General features: G+C 50.5%; 7 protein-coding genes across 7 annotated transcripts; 4 read left to right on the plus strand and 3 right to left on the minus strand.

Moving 5' to 3' along the window:
* Positions 1-340: 340 nt before the first annotated feature.
* On the minus strand, positions 341-1,759 carry N7520_000144 (mitochondrial 37S ribosomal protein bS1m; the record flags this gene model as incomplete). The annotated part of the gene is made up of 1 exon (XM_057134079.1): positions 341-1,759. One exon carries the CDS (start codon positions 1,757-1,759, stop codon positions 341-343), a length of 1,419 nt encoding a protein of 472 aa, XP_057000015.1.
* Positions 1,760-1,999: 240 nt separating this feature from the next.
* On the minus strand, positions 2,000-3,241 carry N7520_000145 (SDR family oxidoreductase; the record flags this gene model as incomplete). The annotated part of the gene is made up of 5 exons (XM_057134080.1): positions 2,000-2,527; positions 2,570-2,860; positions 2,919-3,051; positions 3,107-3,158; positions 3,220-3,241. The coding sequence occupies 5 exons, from the start codon at positions 3,239-3,241 to the stop codon at positions 2,000-2,002; spliced, it is 1,026 nt and encodes a 341-aa protein (XP_057000016.1).
* A 1,123-nt stretch (positions 3,242-4,364) lies between these two features.
* On the plus strand, positions 4,365-11,636 carry tor (putative TOR pathway phosphatidylinositol 3-kinase TorA; the record flags this gene model as incomplete). Its single annotated transcript, XM_057134081.1, has 3 exons — positions 4,365-4,491; positions 4,557-11,191; positions 11,247-11,636. 3 exons carry the CDS (start codon positions 4,365-4,367, stop codon positions 11,634-11,636), a joined length of 7,152 nt encoding a protein of 2,383 aa, XP_057000017.1.
* Positions 11,637-12,095: 459 nt separating this feature from the next.
* On the plus strand, positions 12,096-13,851 carry N7520_000147 (uncharacterized protein; the record flags this gene model as incomplete). The annotated part of the gene is made up of 3 exons (XM_057134082.1): positions 12,096-12,412; positions 12,470-12,896; positions 12,979-13,851. The coding sequence occupies 3 exons, from the start codon at positions 12,096-12,098 to the stop codon at positions 13,849-13,851; spliced, it is 1,617 nt and encodes a 538-aa protein (XP_057000018.1).
* A 607-nt stretch (positions 13,852-14,458) lies between these two features.
* N7520_000148 (putative NAD binding Rossmann fold oxidoreductase) lies at positions 14,459-15,148 on the plus strand (the record flags this gene model as incomplete). The annotated part of the gene is made up of 1 exon (XM_057134083.1): positions 14,459-15,148. One exon carries the CDS (start codon positions 14,459-14,461, stop codon positions 15,146-15,148), a length of 690 nt encoding a protein of 229 aa, XP_057000019.1.
* Positions 15,149-16,005: 857 nt separating this feature from the next.
* N7520_000149 (inositol oxygenase) lies at positions 16,006-16,956 on the minus strand (the record flags this gene model as incomplete). The annotated part of the gene is made up of 1 exon (XM_057134084.1): positions 16,006-16,956. The coding sequence occupies one exon, from the start codon at positions 16,954-16,956 to the stop codon at positions 16,006-16,008; it is 951 nt and encodes a 316-aa protein (XP_057000020.1).
* Positions 16,957-17,702: 746 nt separating this feature from the next.
* Positions 17,703-18,748, plus strand: N7520_000150 (putative glycerol dehydrogenase; the record flags this gene model as incomplete). The annotated part of the gene is made up of 3 exons (XM_057134085.1): positions 17,703-18,063; positions 18,113-18,493; positions 18,549-18,748. 3 exons carry the CDS (start codon positions 17,703-17,705, stop codon positions 18,746-18,748), a joined length of 942 nt encoding a protein of 313 aa, XP_057000021.1.
* Between the last annotated feature and the right edge of the window lie 67 nt (positions 18,749-18,815).

The following is an 18,815-nucleotide window of genomic DNA, read 5'->3' on the forward strand; positions in this document are numbered from 1 at the left end:
CCACTTATCGAGTCACTTGATCAAACGCCGTAACATTAACAAATCAAACACCGGTAGAAACAAAAAGTTCGGACTTAAACTTGGATCAGTGCATATAGGTTACTTAGAATTCTGGAACCTTGGTTGTCTACAGGAACACAGTATGTAGGTAGGTACATCCACATTGAGGTGGTTTGGGATGATGTTAAAAAACAAAATTCCATATTTACTATTGAAATAACTCAGGATTGATGCATCGGATTTATATCACAAGTTAAAAAAGGATGAGAGTAGCTTTACACAAGCACCAGGTCTAATCGTACAATTCGCAGCAAATTTCGCTCATCTCCCGCTCTTCCATTCATTGCTTCGAGTTCAAGTTCTGCATGAGACTGCGGGCAACATCCTCAGTGGCTTGCTTCGGCTGCCGTGTTTTATACTCCCGAGAAGGTCTGAAACGCGCCTGGTTGAGATCTCTGTCCAACCGTGGGACAAAGCGAGCATCGCGGCGGGCAGCCGATGTAATGCTGGTGGCGGTCTCCTTCTTGAGGTCTTCCATTCCGTATGGTGCCTTAGCGGTCGTGCTTGCACGGTAGGAAGACAGACCGATGCGACCCTTGGAGTCGACGGAGGCTCGGATCGGAGTGACCCAGTATTTAGCGCCTCCCGGGATTGTTGCGTCGAAGGAAGTCAAACCAGAGGGTGTTCCTTGCTCAACGAAAGTCATAGCGTTCAAGTCCTCCACGGCAATACCACCAACACCAGCGATGGCCTTAGATGTCTGGCCCTTGAATCGGCCCTTGGGACGCAGGATACGGGCCTGGACCGGACGCTGGAAGGCCTGGGGGCCATGTAGCGGATGGTTGTATGTGAAAGCGTGAGATCGGGTGTATGAAAGACCGGCAGAGGGGTGTGTCTGGGGGGGACCGCTCACGGCGTATTCGGCGGCAGACAGCTGGGTTCCGGGGGATTGGTAGTACTTGTCTCCAATTCGGTCGCTGGGCACAGCCGGGGGTGACGGAAGGTCAAGCAATTCAAAGACGGCCGGACCGAGGGCAAACGGATCCTCACGCAGAGACTTGATGTGTGTTTGGAACTCCTCATCGGTGACCTTGACGGGCTCAAGCTCTTCCAAATCCCCTCCGTTGTCCTGTGCTTGTTTCCGAGCCTCCGCAAAGAGCTTGGCCTCCAACCGCTCACGCAATTTCTGCAGCAAGACGGGCTTCTGGGCCCGTACTTCCTTCAGGTAGGCTTGGAACTCAGCCTCTGTCTGTCCAACCAACCAAGGTCCAGCGTGTCTAAATTGTTTGGAACCGGGTACATCGCGCCCCTGGCTAGTCTCTGTGTTGTCGACATGTTTCTCGAACGGACTCTGGTGACGAGGGACAATGCTGGTGGCATAATTGACCTTGGAGGGAAGAGACATTGGCATGTGCAACTCTTGGAACTTCTCCAGGGTCATGGTGTGATCGGCGGCGGATTCGAAATCGGTGACATGTTCGTAGGTATCCAGGGCCTGGATTCTAACAACTGGTCTTTGAGACTTCTCAGAAGTTGCCTTAGCCGGAAGTGGACGTTTCAGGCCCCAATGGCCTCGGGCGAGTGATTTCGGCGGCGTGACAATGGAGGCTCGGATGGGATATGGGAGGGTTGCGGTGTTCGACTCGAAGACAGCCTTCGAAGATGCCGGGTCTTGTGGGGTTTGCAATGCCTGTGGGAGTGCAAACAAACGTGACTTCCGAAGAAGATGCGCCGTTGGCGAAATCCGAGCGGTCGCCATATTTGCTCAATGCCACGATATAATAGAGCTGAACGGAGATCGCGCAAGAAAAGTTGGCCGGCACACGGGCCACGCACGGCTAACCACAGCGACCTGACACGCAATTTTCTACATCTCCACCAACAACTACTCTACATAATCGGATTCCGGTTACAGTTCATGAGTGTTTAAAGTTTGTAACATATTCTTTATTTTGTCAATTTTCTTCAAGAAATGTGAGACATCAGTTCCTGGTTTATATCAAGCACCAACTTCTAGCAGAGAGTCGGCTGTATCCAAGATTGTCTGCTTGAATGACCGATAATTCAATCCCAGCACTTCCCGGGACTTGCTGTTATCGAACTCGTAAATGTTGCTGGGCAAGTCATCCACTGCATCTGCAGAAGGAAGCTTCGACTCTAGCTTGGCGTGTGTCTCACGAAGGGTATCGGCGGCTTGCTTATTAGAAAAATAACCGGCCACGACGAAGAACCTCTGACCACCAGCCTCAGCAACCTCAATGGCCTTGACATGTGCCAATGCAACATCACGGACATCCACCCAGAGGAAGGTTCCTGTCGGGGGGATCTTCTCCTTGAATTTGCCTTGGATCAGATCCCGTACCCGCTGATTAGAAGTGTTGATAGCCTCCAGAGAGTTCAGGTAATGAACGATGGGACCGAAAACCAAGGGTGGGTTGATGGTAGCAAGATCAAAGTTAGGCTTCTCTTTTTCAACAAAGTCCCACGCTGCTTTCTCAGCGAAGGTCTTGAAAAGAGTACATGTTAGCTACGACGTCATCATTTTATGGTACGTTTAAGAATTCCTCACCTTACTAGCCCGATAGACTTGTGAATGATCCAGCGCCTCGTCCCATGTTACAGGGTTCCAGCTCTTTTCACTATAGACCTTTGGGTGTTGCTTGCTGTTGACAATGGCCGCAAAAGATGAAGTGACCACAACCCGCTTTACGGAGGGAGCGTAGGCCTTAATGGCTTTGAGAACACCAGTAGTTCCCTTGATTGCAGGATCTAAGAAATCCTTCACGGGATCACTGACGTTAAAGTGGAATGGCGATGCCGTGTGGAGAACATAATCAAAAGGCGGGTTTGACTTGACAGCCTATATTGAGTGGATTAGCCTTCAAGGTCTTCAAATGAACGTAATCAAAATCAATTACCTCATCAAATGCTCCATCCTGAGCAACATCCTTGACAATGACATAGGAAAGCTTTTCTTTGGGGGTGTCCGGGTGAGCGTCAAGAATGCGCTTACCCTTTTCCTCCGACCGAACGGTCACCACGGTATCATAACTAAGGAGATACAATCAGAAATTGGAAGCTGGAGCTTTTGACATTCATTTCATACCCACGTTGTAAAAGAATATCAACGATATGAGCCGCGATAAAGCCACTACCACCTGTTCGATAAATGATTAGATCCATGTTGGGAAAAGAGAAATGGATTTGAGGATGTCCTACCAGTGAGGAGAACCTTGACCATTGTGTCGATTTGAATAAACGGATTATTGAACTTGTATCGATTGAGGATGAGGAGCTTTGAAGTACCGGGGGAATTGCTCTTGTTTTATGGTTCCCCCATGCCCCTCGATCCCGTCATCGATCCCCACCTATTGGTCCACAGTCCACCTATAGTTAAACATCGAACTCGTCGATTACAAATGAGAATGGCCATAACTTTCAAGTTTACTTTCCAGTCTCTCCACCTCCGAACGGAATTTAAAAAATAAACCCGAGTAACTCCGTTTTCTGCTTAGATATGTCTTTTCTTTGAACAAACCCCGGGGACGATCGGTTACCGCTACATTATACCGTACTGCGGCCAAAGACTGAACGTGCGTCTTATCGGAGAACAGTACACGAAACAGGTTTATATTCCTGCAAGTCTACTAGTATCAGTAGGCTTTCACTCTAACGACAGCTATGTCAGTACCGCACAACCTGTTTGCGGACACGTCAACCCACAAGTGCCGATTGGTCACGTTTCTGGAGATATTCAAGTCTAAAATTTGTTCGGCGCTAATTGTACTGGTAGAAGCAAGTCTGAGAAAATTGAACTCCGTACTCATCAGAAATATCCCCGCATCCTTACCTGTGAAGGTGCTGCGTCTAACCGTTAACATAGTCCCCGCAGTTGGATTGCCTACTATCAATAATAATATGGACCGCATAGCGACCTCGGAAAGGACATAGCAGCCTTGTGTAAGTCAATGCATGAACAGTAATTAGTGACTAGTAACATACTTTGAGAACGTTTTCTCGCAATTTGGTGGGGAATTGAGATAGGTTTACCCCGTATGGTTGTGTACATAATTGTACATCCATGTAAGTAGGTGAGATGCTTCCAATATTTTTTCAATGGCTACCAAATAATTCCTCAAGAATGCCTAGTTATACAATGGTCTAACCAATCCTCAAAATAGATGTTGAACTACCTAACTTCTCTCCTGAGTTGAACGTCAGGTGGTTCACCGAGGTGGTCTGTGCACCCGCGGTCTTCAACCTGGAGCCTCACACATGACCTTCCCTCATCACCTTATGCGTCTTGCGCTTCTGCTTTTCCTAGGTAGGCTTCCAATGTCCACCTTGGGGTGCAGCTTGCAAATATGGCGCAAGCAGGCCCTATCACCGACGTGACCCAGAGGCTATTTGTGGAATTGAAGTCGAAGAACGAGGACACCCGACACCGAGCTGCCTATGAGCTCTATGACAACGTCTTATCAGTCTCACGAGGTACGAGTCTGACTTGTCCTCCGGAAAATCCTCCCTGAGCACAGCTGACCAATTTCCTCTCACAGACTGGCCTTCCGAGAAATTTGTGGAGTTTTACAATGCTGTTAGCCAAAGGATTGCCCAGCTGGTGGTAACGGGTAGCGATGCAAATGAGAGAATCGGCGGACTCCTTGCCCTTGACCGACTCATCGATTTCGACGGTGTAGATGCTGCTCAAAAGACCACCCGTTTTGCCAGTTACCTCCGGAGTGCCCTTCGAAGCAATGATAGTGCGGTGTTGATTTGCGCTGCCCACTCGCTGGGCCGACTGGCGAAGCCGGGCGGGGCACTGACCGCAGAGCTGGTGGAAAGTGAGATTCAGTCCGCGCTGGAATGGCTACAATCAGAACGTCAAGAAAGTCGACGGTTTGCCGCGGTGCTTGTCATTGGGGAGCTGGCAAAGGGCTCCCCCACTCTCCTGTACGGCTTCGTGCCCCAGATCTTCGAACTCATCTGGGTTGCACTGCGCGACCCGAAAGTCCTTATCCGAGAGACTGCAGCTGAGGCCGTAGGCGAGTGTTTTGAAATCATTGTGGCTCGAGATGCACAAGTTCGCCAATCATGGTTCGCTCGAATCTACGAAGAAGCCTTGCTAGGCTTGAAATCTCACAACGTCGACTGGATCCACGGATCTCTTTTGGTCATGAAAGCACTAATTTTGAAAGGCACCATGTTCATGAATGAGCACTACCGAAATGCCTGTGAGATTGTCCTACGCCTCAAAGACCACCGAGACACCAAGATCCGCACCCAAGTCGTTCTTACCATCCCCATCCTCGCAACCTACGCCCCGACCGACTTCATCGAGATTTATTTACACCGCTTCATGATCTACCTCCAAGCACAATTGAAGCGAAAAGAAGAACGTGATTCCGCTTTTATCGCTATCGGAAAGATTGCCAATGCGGTAGGACCGGCCATCGCCCAGTATCTGGACGGGATCATCATCTATATCCGAGAAGGACTCGCAATGAAAGCCCGGAACCGATCTGGTACCAATGAGGCCCCCATGTTTAAGTGTATCAGCATGCTTTCTCTGGCAGTGGGACAGGCCCTCAGCAAGTACATGGAGGCTTTATTGGACCCTATTTTCGCCTGCGGTCTAAGCAAGTCGTTGACCCAAGCTTTGGTTGATATGGCTCACTATATCCCTCCGATTAAACCCACCATCCAAGAGAAATTGCTAGATATGCTTAGCATCATTCTTTGTGGAACACCATTCCGCCCTCTGGGCTGCCCAGAGAACCGCCTTCCCCCCATGCCATCATTTGCAAAGGATTTTGCACCCCAAGACCTGCAGTCTGATGCTGATATTGCATTAGCCCTTCACACCCTCGGCAGCTTCGACTTCTCAGGTCACATCTTGAACGAGTTCGTTCGCGATGTTGCCATCAACTATGTGGAAAATGACAACGCTGAGATCCGAAAGGCCTCAGCCCTCACATGCTGTCAACTGTTTGTTCACGATCCGATTATCAATCAGACTAGTGGCCATTCTATCCAAGTCGTCAGTGAAGTCATCGATAAGCTATTGACTGTTGGTGTTGGTGATTCGGACCCTGAGATTCGACGTACAGTCTTATGGTCACTGGATGCGAAATTTGATCGACATCTGGCACGACCGGAGAACATTCGGTGCCTGTTCCTCGCTGTCAACGATGAAGTATTTGAAGTCAAAGAAGCTGCGATCTGTATTATTGGGCGTCTTTCTAGTGTGAACCCGGCCTATGTCTTCCCGCCGTTGCGAAAGTTGCTGGTCAATCTCCTGACTGGACTGGGTTTTGCAAACACCGCTCGCCAGAAGGAAGAAACCGCCCAACTCATTAGTTTGTTTGTCTCGAACGCGACTAAACTGATTCGATCGTATGTGGATCCAATGGTGACAGCCCTGCTGCCCAAAGCCACAGATGCCAACCCCGGTGTCGCTGCAGTCACATTGAAGGCTGTTGGGGAGCTTGCTAATGTCGGCGGAAGTGAGATGAGACGTTATCTACCTCAGATTATGCCTATCATTCTGGATTCTCTTCAAGATCTCTCCTCACATACCAAGCGTGAAGCTGCGCTGCGGACCCTGGGACAGCTCGCCAGTAACTCCGGTTATGTGATTGAGCCATACATGGAGTACCCACATCTTCTCGATGTGCTGATTAACATCACAAAGACCGAGCAGACCGGGACTCTTAGAAAGGAGACTATCAAGCTCATCGGTGTTCTCGGCGCACTTGACCCCTACAAATACCAACAAATCAGTGATGTTGAGCCCGATGTTCACCATATCAATGAAATCCAGAGTGTCTCGGATGTCGCGTTGATCATGCAGGGCCTCACACCGTCAAATGAGGAGTATTACCCAACTGTGGTCATTCATACCTTACTACAAAATATCCTGCGCGAGAACTCTTTGGTCCAGTATCACTCGGCCGTGATCGACGCCCTTGTCACCATTTTCAAGACACTAGGCTTAAAATGCGTACCGTTCCTCGGACAAATCATCCCCGGCTTCATTGGCGTCATTCGCAGCTCTCCTGCGAGCCGCCTCGAGTCTTATTTCAATCAAATGGCCATTCTGGTCAACATTGTGCGACAGCATATCCGAGCCTTCTTGCCAGAAATTATTGAGGTTATTCGTGATTTCTGGGACTCATCATACCAGGTGCAAGGTACCATTTTGTCTCTAGTCGAGGCTATCGCCAGATCGTTGGAAGGAGAATTCCGAAAGTACCTGGCTGGTCTGGTTCCACCAATGCTGGACACCCTTGAGAAGGACACAACATCCCGTCGTCAGCCATCAGAGAAGATTCTCCATGCTTTCCTGATCTTTGGATCTAGTGGTGAGGAGTACATGCATCTTATAATTCCTGCCATTGTGCGTCTTTTTGATGGAGCCCAGAATCCTCAAAGCATTCGCAAGTCTGCTATCGACAGCCTGACTAAACTGTCGCGACAAGTCAACGTGTCAGATTTTGCATCCCTCATGGTGCATTCTCTGTCCCGTGTTGTGGCTGGCACTGACCGCGTGTTGCGTCAAGCTGCTCTGGATTGTATATGTGCTTTGATATTCCAGCTTGGCCAGGATTTCACACATTACATCCATCTTCTGAACAAGGTCCTCAAGCAGCATCAGATCAGCCATGTCAATTACCAGATTTTGGTCTCAAAGCTCCAGAAAGGAGACCCACTTCCGCAAGATCTCAATCCCGAGGAGAACTATGCGTTCCCGGTTGATGATACCAACTATGCAGAAATCGGGCAAAAGAAGATGGTTGTGAACCAGCAGCATTTGAAGAATGCATGGGATGCCTCGCAGAAGTCTACCCGTGAAGATTGGCAGGAGTGGATCCGCCGGTTCAGTGTAGAGCTCTTGAAGGAGTCACCGTCTCCTGCACTGCGGGCATGTGCCAGCTTAGCTGGAATCTATCAGCCGCTGGCCCGAGATCTGTTCAATGCCGCCTTCGTGTCATGCTGGACTGAATTGTATGACCAATATCAAGAGGAGCTTGTTCGATCGATTGAAAAGGCCCTCACCTCGCCGAATATCTCACCTGAGATTCTGCAGATTCTGCTCAATCTGGCCGAGTTTATGGAACACGATGACAAAGCTCTTCCCATCGACATCCGCACTCTTGGCAAGTATGCGGCCAAGTGCCACGCCTTCGCCAAGGCCCTTCACTACAAGGAACTCGAATTCGAACAGGATCAAAACTCGGGTGCTGTCGAGGCCTTAATCACCATCAACAACCAACTTCAGCAATCTGATGCCGCCATTGGTATCCTCCGCAAGGCCCAAGCGTATCGTGATGTGGAGCTGAAAGAAACATGGTTTGAAAAGCTTCAGCGATGGGATGAGGCGCTCGCGGCCTATAAGAGGCGTGAAAGAACGGATCCGGACTCCTTTGGTATCACCATGGGTAAGATGCGCTGTCTTCATGCTTTGGGCGAGTGGAAAGTTCTCTCGGACCTGGCGCAAGAGAAATGGAACCAAGCATCCCTGGAGCATCGCAGGGCTATTGCTCCGCTTGCTGCGGCTGCCGCATGGGGTCGTCGACAGTGGGAACTGATGGATTCCTACCTTGGTGTTATGAAAGAGCAGTCGCCCGATAGATCTTTCTTTGGTGCTATTCTTGCGATTCATCGCAATCAATTCGAGGAGGCCAACATGTACATCGAGAAGGCACGCAACGGCCTGGACACTGAACTTTCTGCCCTTCTTGGAGAGTCATACAACCGGGCTTACAATGTTGTCGTTCGCGTCCAAATGCTTGCCGAGCTTGAGGAGATAATCACCTACAAGCAGAACGTGGGTGACCCTGAGAAGCAGGAAGCGATGCGTCAGACTTGGAACCAGCGACTGCTTGGCTGTCAGCAGAATGTGGAAGTGTGGCAGCGGATGCTCAAGGTCCGCGCACTTGTGACTGCGCCTCGCGAGAATCTTGAAATGTCCATCAAATTTGCCAACCTTTGTCGAAAGTCTAACCGTATGGGTCTTGCTGAACGGTCGCTCGCTGATCTAGAGACAGTGGTCACTGATGCCACTGGAACTCACACTATTGCTCCTCCCGAGGTCACCTACGCCCGACTGAAGTTTAGCTGGGCAAGCGGCCAGCAACAAGAGTCCCTGGATATGCTAAAGGAATTCACCGCTGGTTTGAGCGATGATCTGTCCAAGTTTAACACGCTCATGGTGTCCCACTCGGAACACCACGCAATCAATGGTGTCAATGGTATCTCAGATCCGAGCCACCCTGATGCCATCAGCCTGCGTGAACGTATTGGAGATGTTGTCAAATTCCGAAAGCTTCTTTCCAAGAGTTACCTTCGACAGGGTGAATGGCAGACTGCTCTTCAAAAGGGTGACTGGAGACCAGAATATATTCGTGAAATCCTCAATGCCTACTCAGCAGCCACACAGTACAATCGTGATTCATACAAGGCTTGGCATTCCTGGGCCCTTGCCAACTTTGAAGTGGTCACAGCGATTGCCAACCAGGCAAGCCGTGATGGCAAGCCCACGCCGGTTCCAGCTCATATTGTCACTGAACATGTTATTCCTGCCCTCCGCGGTTTCTTAAGATCCATCGCCTTGTCCTCAACTTCATCGCTGCAAGACACCCTGAGACTACTCACACTGTGGTTCACCCATGGAGGCGACCATGAAGTCAACACTGTCGTCACAGAAGGGTTCACCACCGTGAACATTGATACCTGGCTCTCTGTGACGCCCCAACTCATTGCACGGATTAACCAACCCAACATTAGAGTTCGCGGCTCCGTTCACCGCTTGCTTGCGGAGGTCGGCAAGACGCACCCACAAGCCCTGGTGTACCCTTTGACGGTGGCCATGAAGTCAAATGTGACTCGCCGCTCACAGTCAGCCAGTAGCATCATGGAAAGCATGCGTCAGCACAGTGCCAAGCTAGTTGAACAGGCAGACCTCGTGAGTCATGAACTGATCAGAGTTGCTGTCCTGTGGCACGAACTCTGGCACGAAGGTCTGGAGGAGGCGTCGCGTCTCTACTTCGGTGATCACAACGTGGAGGGCATGTTCGCAACCCTAGCTCCTCTTCATGATATGCTAGACAAGGGAGCCGAGACACTTCGTGAAGTTTCTTTCGCACAAGCCTTTGGCCGTGATCTCGCAGAAGCCAAACATTACTGTGTTCTCTACCGCCAGACTGACGAGATCGGAGATCTAAACCAAGCCTGGGACCTCTACTACACTGTGTTCCGCAAGATCAGCAGGCAACTCCCACAACTATCTATTCTTGACCTTAAATATGTCTCTCCTCGCCTCAAGGACTGCAATGGTTTGGACTTGGCTGTGCCGGGAACATACCAGAGTGGTCGCCCGATTATTTGCATTGTGAGCTTCGATCCGATTTTGCATGTTCTTCAGACCAAGAAGAGGCCACGACGAATGACACTTAAGGGCAACAACGGCTGCTCTTACATGTACGCACTCAAGGGTCACGAAGATATTCGACAGGATGAGAGAGTTATGCAGCTCTTTGGCCTGGTCAATACTCTTCTTGACAACGATGGCGAGAGTTTCAAGCGTCACCTCTCCGTCCAGCGATTCCCAGCTATTCCCCTATCTCAGAGCTCTGGTCTGCTGGGTTGGGTGTGCAACAGTGACACATTGCACGCTCTCATTAAGGAGTACCGGGAAAGTCGTCGTATTCTTCTCAACATTGAGCACCGAATCATGCTTCAGATGGCTCCCGACTACGACAGCCTTACCCTCATGCAAAAGGTCGAGGTCTTCGGATATGCCATGGACAATACTACTGGTAAGGATCTGTACCGGGTCTTGTGGCTCAAGAGTAAGAGCTCCGAAGCCTGGCTCGAGCGTCGCACGAATTACACCAGATCTCTTGGTGTCATGTCGATGGTTGGTTACATTCTTGGTCTTGGCGACCGACATCCGTCAAACTTGTTGCTTGATCGGGTCACTGGTCGGGTGGTTCACATCGATTTCGGTGACTGCTTTGAGGTCGCCATGCACCGCGAGAAATACCCCGAGCGAGTTCCGTTCCGACTCACTCGCATGTTAACCTTCGCGATGGAGGTCAGCAACATTGAGGGAAGCTACCGTATCACTTGCGAGGCTGTCATGCGTGTTCTCCGTGAGAACAAGGACTCCCTGATGGCGGTTTTGGAAGCTGTAAGTTTCTTTGTCTTCATTGCTAGATTAACCAAAATTCTAACTCATGCTCTAGTTCATTCACGATCCCCTGATCAATTGGCGTCTCGGGGCTCAAGAATCCCCCGACCGCACTTCCCTCACTGCCGAACGTCGACAGTCGATCATCGAAGGTATCAACTTCGCAGATGGTGTGCAGCCAAGCAACTTCTCCCGTCACCGCCGGGCCTCGATCTTGGACGGTGGCATCCTCGACAGCCAAGAAAATGTCCCAGCCGAGGCTCGTGAGGCCCAGAATGCCCGCGCTGTCCAGGTCCTTGCCCGCGTGAAGGAGAAGCTGACTGGTCGTGATTTCAAGCACTATGAGGAGCTCAATATCAGCGATCAAGTCGATAAGCTTCTTGCGCAGGCCACTAATGTGGAGAATATCTGTCAGCACTGGATTGGATGGTGCAGCTTCTGGTGATCGCGGGCTTCTAGCCGGAGTTTGGTGTGTGACGCGATATGATTTATCTTATCTTCTTTGTGCTTTTTCTGCTTGTATCTACAGTGATCGTGCTGTTTTGTTCCCATAACTTTTTCGTTTCCCGCAGGCTGTTCTGTTAAATTTGTTGCGGTTTGAGTCCATAATGTTCTCTGGACTGGTCGCGTCTCTGCTTGTCGTACACAATAAACCGAGATATCCATTGTATTGAGATTAGTTCATTGATTATGGATTGGATCCAGATTTATGTTCATTTGCTATATTTGATTATCAGTTACCAATGACTCAGCGTATCGAGCGTATACTTTTAAACTCTTAGTCTTGCGCCCAGCCGAGGTCGGTCCAAGGTCCACATGGTCCGTGTGTTCGAGCGGAGAACCTCACCCCGGATCTCACTTTCCAACCTTCAGGGACTGACTTGGGTTTGGGCCAAACTTCATCATGCCAGTCCCAGATACCTCCCCAGTGGTACCGTCCAGCCCTGGCGATACGAAAGATGTCAACCCAGCCGTGCGCAACGCCGTCCGCCTCTGTCTCAGCGCGAAAGAGTATCGAGTACTGTATGACATTGCCGTCAAACGCGCCCCAGTTCTGAAGAACAAACTACCTTCGTCTCTACGTGATGACCCGGCTGCATTATCACGGAACCGCCATAGCCTGACGGCTGTCCGCGCATCGCTGCGAGTCCTTGTTGGCTCGAGCGTCGCGTTAAAGCTGGCGGAGATGATCATGAGTCGGATACGAGGTGATGGATCAAAGTATGTTATTACATCGGAGCTTTGAACCGTATGAATCTGACAAAGTCCATTATCTAGGAAGACTCGCACCCCCCTTCTCCGCTCTCCAAACTTCCGCCTCTCCTTCTCTCTATCTCTCTTACTTCTCCTCCACCGTCTTTTATATCGATTTCTCGTGAGACTGCGCGCGAATCTCGGCACCGATGACGCCCATTCATTCCGCGAGCGAAACCCGCGTATCTCGCGTGCTTTGACGTCGCAATATGCCCCCGCCATCGGGGCCAGTCTGGCGGGCTTTGCGCTGGGCATTGCCCCGCAGGATCAGCTCCGACTGACTGCTGCCATTTGGACTTCTACTCGCAGTTTGGAGTATCTCTTTAATGCGATGGATTCGAAGGGGTGGCTTGACGGGCGCCCGTGGTGGTTCGGCAGCTGGCTGCTGATGCCGGTTTCGTGTGCACAGCTCTTCCATGCGTTTGTTTTTGATCGCGAGACGACACCAGGTGTATGTTTACCTGTCTTATTTATGGTAATGATGCTGATATTGTATAGTGGTTTGGGAAGGTGATTCTGAGACTATCTCCGAGTTATATCCCCAGCCGACCGGAGTCGCTCCCCGTCAACATCTCCTGGCCGGAGAAGGAGGAGATTGTGGACTCGCTCGCATCTATTGCGGATCTGCGCTGGCCGTAAGCTCTATTATGCAGCTTGCCATGGTATATACTGACGTGGTTTCTAGGGCATTTGTGTCTCCGATCCTTCACCCGACCGACCCAAACACCTTACCGGCAGTTGTCAAGTCTCTTTCCCCCATTACTGGGCCTGCCCATCCCTTGATCACGAGTCTATCTTGCGCAGTTCTCCACCCGAGTCTGCCCAACTGCAGCACAGCGTTCTTGCATCACATCCTACTCTCGGTGCCTCTGCTCGCCCGGTTCCTCACAACCGTTACGCTGGCACTCAGCATCCCCAAATTCAAGAGCATTCTCGCACAGCCTATTACATCTATCAACACCATCTCTAAGAAGATTATCATGCTGACAGCTGTTCTCTCCGCTGCTATTGGTTCCGCCTGGGGCAGCGTCTGCTTGCTGAACAGCACGCTTCCCCGATCAACGCTCCCCACCAAGCGCTTCTTCCTGAGTGGTGCATTGGGCGGTCTACCATTCTTAGTCCTGGGTAACAGCCGCAGCTTGTTCACGTACTTCTTCCGTGCAGCTCTTGACTCGGCCTGGAAGACAGGAGTCAAGCGCGGAATGTGGAAGGGTGGACGTAGCGGTGAGTTGGCACTCTTTGTCTTATCTTGGGCGCTGATAGGTTCAATCCTGGAAGGAAACCCAGATGCGGTTCAGGGTGGCGGTCTGCGAAAGGGATTGACCTGGCTGCGGGGCGATGGATTCGTCGATCCTGTAGAGGTTGAGAAGCGCAAAGCTCGACGAGCGAAGAAGGTAGATAACTGATCATATGTCAATCGAATTAATTCATGTCTATAGCGGGTTATGATCTCCGACTTTGAGTACTTTGAATTCGAATTCCGGGGTTAAGATCCACTTTCTCCGCTTTTCGGGGTTTGACCTCCGCATTCAGCTTTAAATAGTACATAGCTCTGTACTTGATTTTTTGTACGGAATACATCTATCTCAACGATGAGTCAAAGACTTAAAATTGGTTGTGCCGGTCTCGGTCGCACGGGCAAGCGTGGTGCTCTCAACTTCCTCGAACGAACTCTCGAGCCGAACTAGTCGCCGCCAGTTCCCCCGACCCCGTCGAGCTAGAATGGGGCAAGACACACCTCGAGCCATTCGGTGTCCGTTTATATCAAGACTACGACGAGATGCTCAAGCATGAAGGTCTCCAAGCAGTAGTAGTTGCATCAGCAACAGCCGTCCACGCCGAACAAGCAATCAAAGCCATCAACGCAGAGAAGCACGTTCTCTGCGAGAAACCACTATCAACCATTGAGTGTAGAAGAGGTGAGTACAACCACCCACTCACATCAGATCCAACTAATATATACAGTCTCAGTCTGTCGTCGATGCTGCGTCCAAAAAACCCCATCTGAAAGTTATGTGTGGGTTCTCTCGCCGGTTCGACCTTGCCTACCGAGACGCACACCACAAGATGATAACCGGCCAAATCGGCACCCCCTCTGTCCTACGAAGCCAAACCTGCGACAAGCTCGGTCCTTCCGGCTTCTTCGCATACGCCCAATACAGCAGCGAGATCTTCGTCGACTGCTCCATCCACGACATCGACCTGGCGCTCTGGTTCTTCGGCACAAACAGTAAAGTCAAATCCGCCTCAGCAGTAGGCATCACGGCTGTGGAACCCGATTTCCGAAAACACAACGACCGAGACAACGCAGTGGGACTGGTAGAGTTCTTCGATGGCAAGATTGCTTATTTCTACGCTAGTCGCATGATGGCTGCTGGACAGGAGGATACAACCGAGGTGATCGGGACAAAGGGCAAGGTTGCTGTAAATGCGATTCCGCAGATGAATCTTGTACATCTTTCTGATGAGCATGGAGTGCGGAGGGAGATTCCGCAGACTTATTGGGATCGATTCGAATTTGCTTTTGTGACGGAGGCCAATGAGTTTACTGCTGCTGTTTTGGAGGATAGGAAGTTGCCTTTGGAGTTGGAGGGTGCGGTGCAGGCTCTTAGGATTGGGGCTGCGTTGCAGGAGGCTATGATTTCGGGGAAGAAGATCTTTTTTGATGAGAGTAGGAATCGGGTTGAGAGTGCTCGTCTGTGATTATATGATCACCAAGTTTTGGCGTTTGTATCTTCTATCTAGATATCCAACATGTTATGGGCCTCTTCTTATTCATTCTGTAGAAACCCAATAGCAGCACACCTCTCCCTAAGCAAAAGACGCTTTGAAGGTCATCTAGTTTTTTTAGCCCTAATCTCAAAACCATGGTTTTTATCGTCCCAAACATGACAGCAGGCCGGTACTCGTCTCCCACCATCTACAAGATGTCAGATTCCATTGCCCTCGTGATTAATTTTACGGACGAAGGCGCGTCTTTTAGACATAACCAGGATGATCGTTGAGATTCGGAGAAACCTCTGTTGCTAATGGCTCCCTTTGTATTATCAAGAAGTACATTCATTAGAACCATCATGGCCTCTCCGGGTCTTCGATTCAACCCTCCTACTGTACCTCCTACTGTATCTACTCAGTCTCCTACCCGGTATACTACTCTTTTTTTCCCACCGATTCTGAAAGCCAAGGGCTCTCTAAATTCATATGTAGCGGAATAAAAAGGAAAGAGAAGTGGAAGAATCGGGCCCTTTTCGAGCGCATGTCCAAAAAGCCCGCAGTGTATCCAAGTTATATCCAAGTGATAGAGGGGTATAGAGGGTAGACTTCAACATTATTCCGTCCTTCCAAAGTTGGGAAAGTACGCAGTTGGAAGTCGAGTCATTGCTGGGTCTATGACAGCTACTAGGATTTGTTACTAATTTTGGGAAAGTCATTCCAGTCATATGCTCATTTGCTAGAGCTGATCATTCATATCGCATGTATTTAGATAAACGCTTCAGGACAAGTAAAGAAATGGGAATCTCATATAAGGGGAACGCAATGAGCAGTCTATCCAAGCTGGTTTACCAGCGGACCACCTTGTTGGGGAAGTACTCATCAATGAGCTCCATATAGTAAGGCTTCAACTCCTCCGCACTGGGGATACCGTCACTCTTGCTGTACAGATCGTAGGGGTTGAAGGCCTTGACAGCACGCAGCATCTCCTTGTCATGATCATCCATCAGCTCGTGGTAGGCACCAGCGTTGTGCCAGGGGTAGAAAGAGTGGTAGCGGATCATAGCGAGTGCCTCGTCAGGGAGAGTAGATTGCTCCTTGGCGATGTGATAGAGGTACTCATCGTGACCCCATGAGAGCATAACCTTATCAAGACCACATCCGGGGCTGTAGATGCCGAACTTGGTGTCGTAGATATGGTGTCCGAAGTCCTCGTTATCCTTGAAAGAGTCACGGCCGTAGACGATACGCTCGTCAAAGGCACAGCCGACGGGGAAGGTATCGCCGACCACATCCCACTGGCCCTGTGCGTTGTAGAAGAAGAGAAGTTTGCCGAGATCGTGGATCAAGCCGGTCAGCTGCATCCAACGGGGCTTGCCGTCGCGACGGATGGCCTCAGCGGACTGGAGGAGGTGCTCGATCTGTGACAGGCTGGTGTCTGGGTCGGACTCGTCAATTAGAGTGTTGAGCTTCTCCATCGCCTCCCAGATGGTCATCTCGGCGCGGGTCTGGGTGTGGAACTCGTGGCGGGCCTTCAGATTGTAGGCGATTGTCTGCTTGGTGTGCTGCTCCTTGTAGAAGTTCTTGACGCGGTCGCAGGCGTCCTCGTACTGGCGGAATCCAGTCTTGTCCTTCTCTTTGTCGAATTCAGACTCCTCGTAGAGGCCCTTCTCTTGGGCCTTTTTCATGTTGACCTTGAGAACATTGACCTCATCGATAGCATCCGATATCTCCTCTAGCGCCTGGCCATCCCGCTTAACCACAGGAGGTGGGCTGTTCTCGATTGCGACTGGTGCCATTTTTATAAACAGAAGATGCAAAAGTCTATTGCAAGCGCTCGATACTTTGAAAATAGAAAATGTGAATGAGGAATGCGAGCGTTCTTATTGATGAGCATGAACCTGGGGAATTCAGATCCATATATAGAATCGCCACGGCGACCCAGAAGGTCGCGTCTAGATTACCGAGCCTATCACGGAGAACATTTCTCTTTGAAGAAAAATTTCCCCAGAGATCGTCCATGATTTGCAGACATGGCTTGTGCGGGTAGACCTCGTGGAGCATAGATCACGGATTCCAGAATCCGTGCCGACAAAGCCCTATGTAGGACATGGCAGTCTCCACTGTAGAGTAACGCGAATGCAAATCATGATTGGCCTGAGTCAGAATCGTGGGGAAAATGATGTCAGGCGGACCCAAGCTGAACTTGCCCAGGATTTTGGTTTCCGGGACTTGCTACGTGCGTCGCATTAGGCAGTCAGCGCCGGCTCCTGCCCGAATTATCGACGGTACCTGTAACTTTATAAATGATATTCAGCAGGAAACTTCATAGTTTTGAACTTCAAAACCAGTCGAATCGTGTCGACTTTGATTGATGGGATAACGCGGGGGCGAAGATGGAAGAATAGCGGGGCAAAGTCACGACTCACGACAATTGGGAACCCCGCGTGGGGGTGCAATTCGGCCTATCTTTACCACGAGAGATTTACTTCTTTCCCTTCTTCTTCTCCTTCTTCTCCATTCTTCCTTGTAAAATATCAACAAAATGGCTGCTGCGGACGTTCACTTCAAGCTCAACACCGGCGCTGAGATCCCGGCCCTTGGTTTGGGAACATGGCAATCCGCTCCTGGAGAAGTCGCCCGCGCCGTGAGCCATGCCATCAAAGTGGGATACCGCCACATTGATACCGCTCTATGCTACGGCAACGAGCACGAGGTTGGTCAGGGTATTAAGGAGGCCATTGACGCAGGAATCGTCAAGCGCGAGGATCTGTTCATCACTACCAAGCTTTGGTGCTCCTACCACGCTCGTGTCGAGGAGGGTCTGGAAGAGAGTTTGAAGAACCTGGGTCTGGAATACCTGGACCTGTACCTGATGCACTGGCCGCTGGCAATGAACCCCAAGGGTATGATCAAATAATGTATTCTTGAATAAACCAAGCTAACAAATCAAAGGCAACCACCCCATCTTCCCCAAGCTTGCCGATGGCTCGCGGGACATTGACCACAGTCACTCCCACGTTACCACCTGGAAGAGCATGGAGAAGCTGGTTGGCACCGGCAAGGTTAGAGCCATTGGTGTCTCTAACTACAGCGTCCAGTACCTTGAGGAGCTCCTGCCCCAGGCAACCATCATCCCGGCCGCCAACCAAATCGAAAACCACCCATCTCTGCCCCAGCAGGAGATTGTCGACTTCTGCAACCAGAAGGGTATCCACATCACCGCCTACAGCCCTCTGGGTAGCACTGGTAGCCCACTGTTCACTGCGGCACCGATTGTGGCCGTTGCGGAAAAGCGAGGTGTTACCCCTGCTACTGTTCTTCTGAGCTGGCACAGTGAGATCTCCCTTCTCCCTTCTTCCTGGATTGCATGCTTACAATACTCATTTAGTTGCGCGCGGCTCTTCCGTCCTTGCCAAGTCGGTCACTCCTTCCCGTATCGAGGCCAACCGCACCGACCTGATCAAGTTGGATGCCGAGGATCTCGCCACTATCAAGGAGTACTCCGATTCCCTAGCAGCCAGCAAGTCTTTCCAGCGTTTCGTCTTCCCTCCTTTCGGCAAGGACTTTGGTTTCCCCGATAAGCAGTAAATTATATAGACGAGGAGAAGACTGTACATAGAAATGACTGATGATACCTTGGGCGGCAATGATGTAC

This window comes from Penicillium odoratum (genome assembly GCF_028828045.1).
Source record: "Penicillium odoratum strain IBT 22623 chromosome Unknown utg000001l_segment0_segment0, whole genome shotgun sequence".
NCBI lineage: Eukaryota > Fungi > Ascomycota > Eurotiomycetes > Eurotiales > Aspergillaceae > Penicillium > Penicillium odoratum.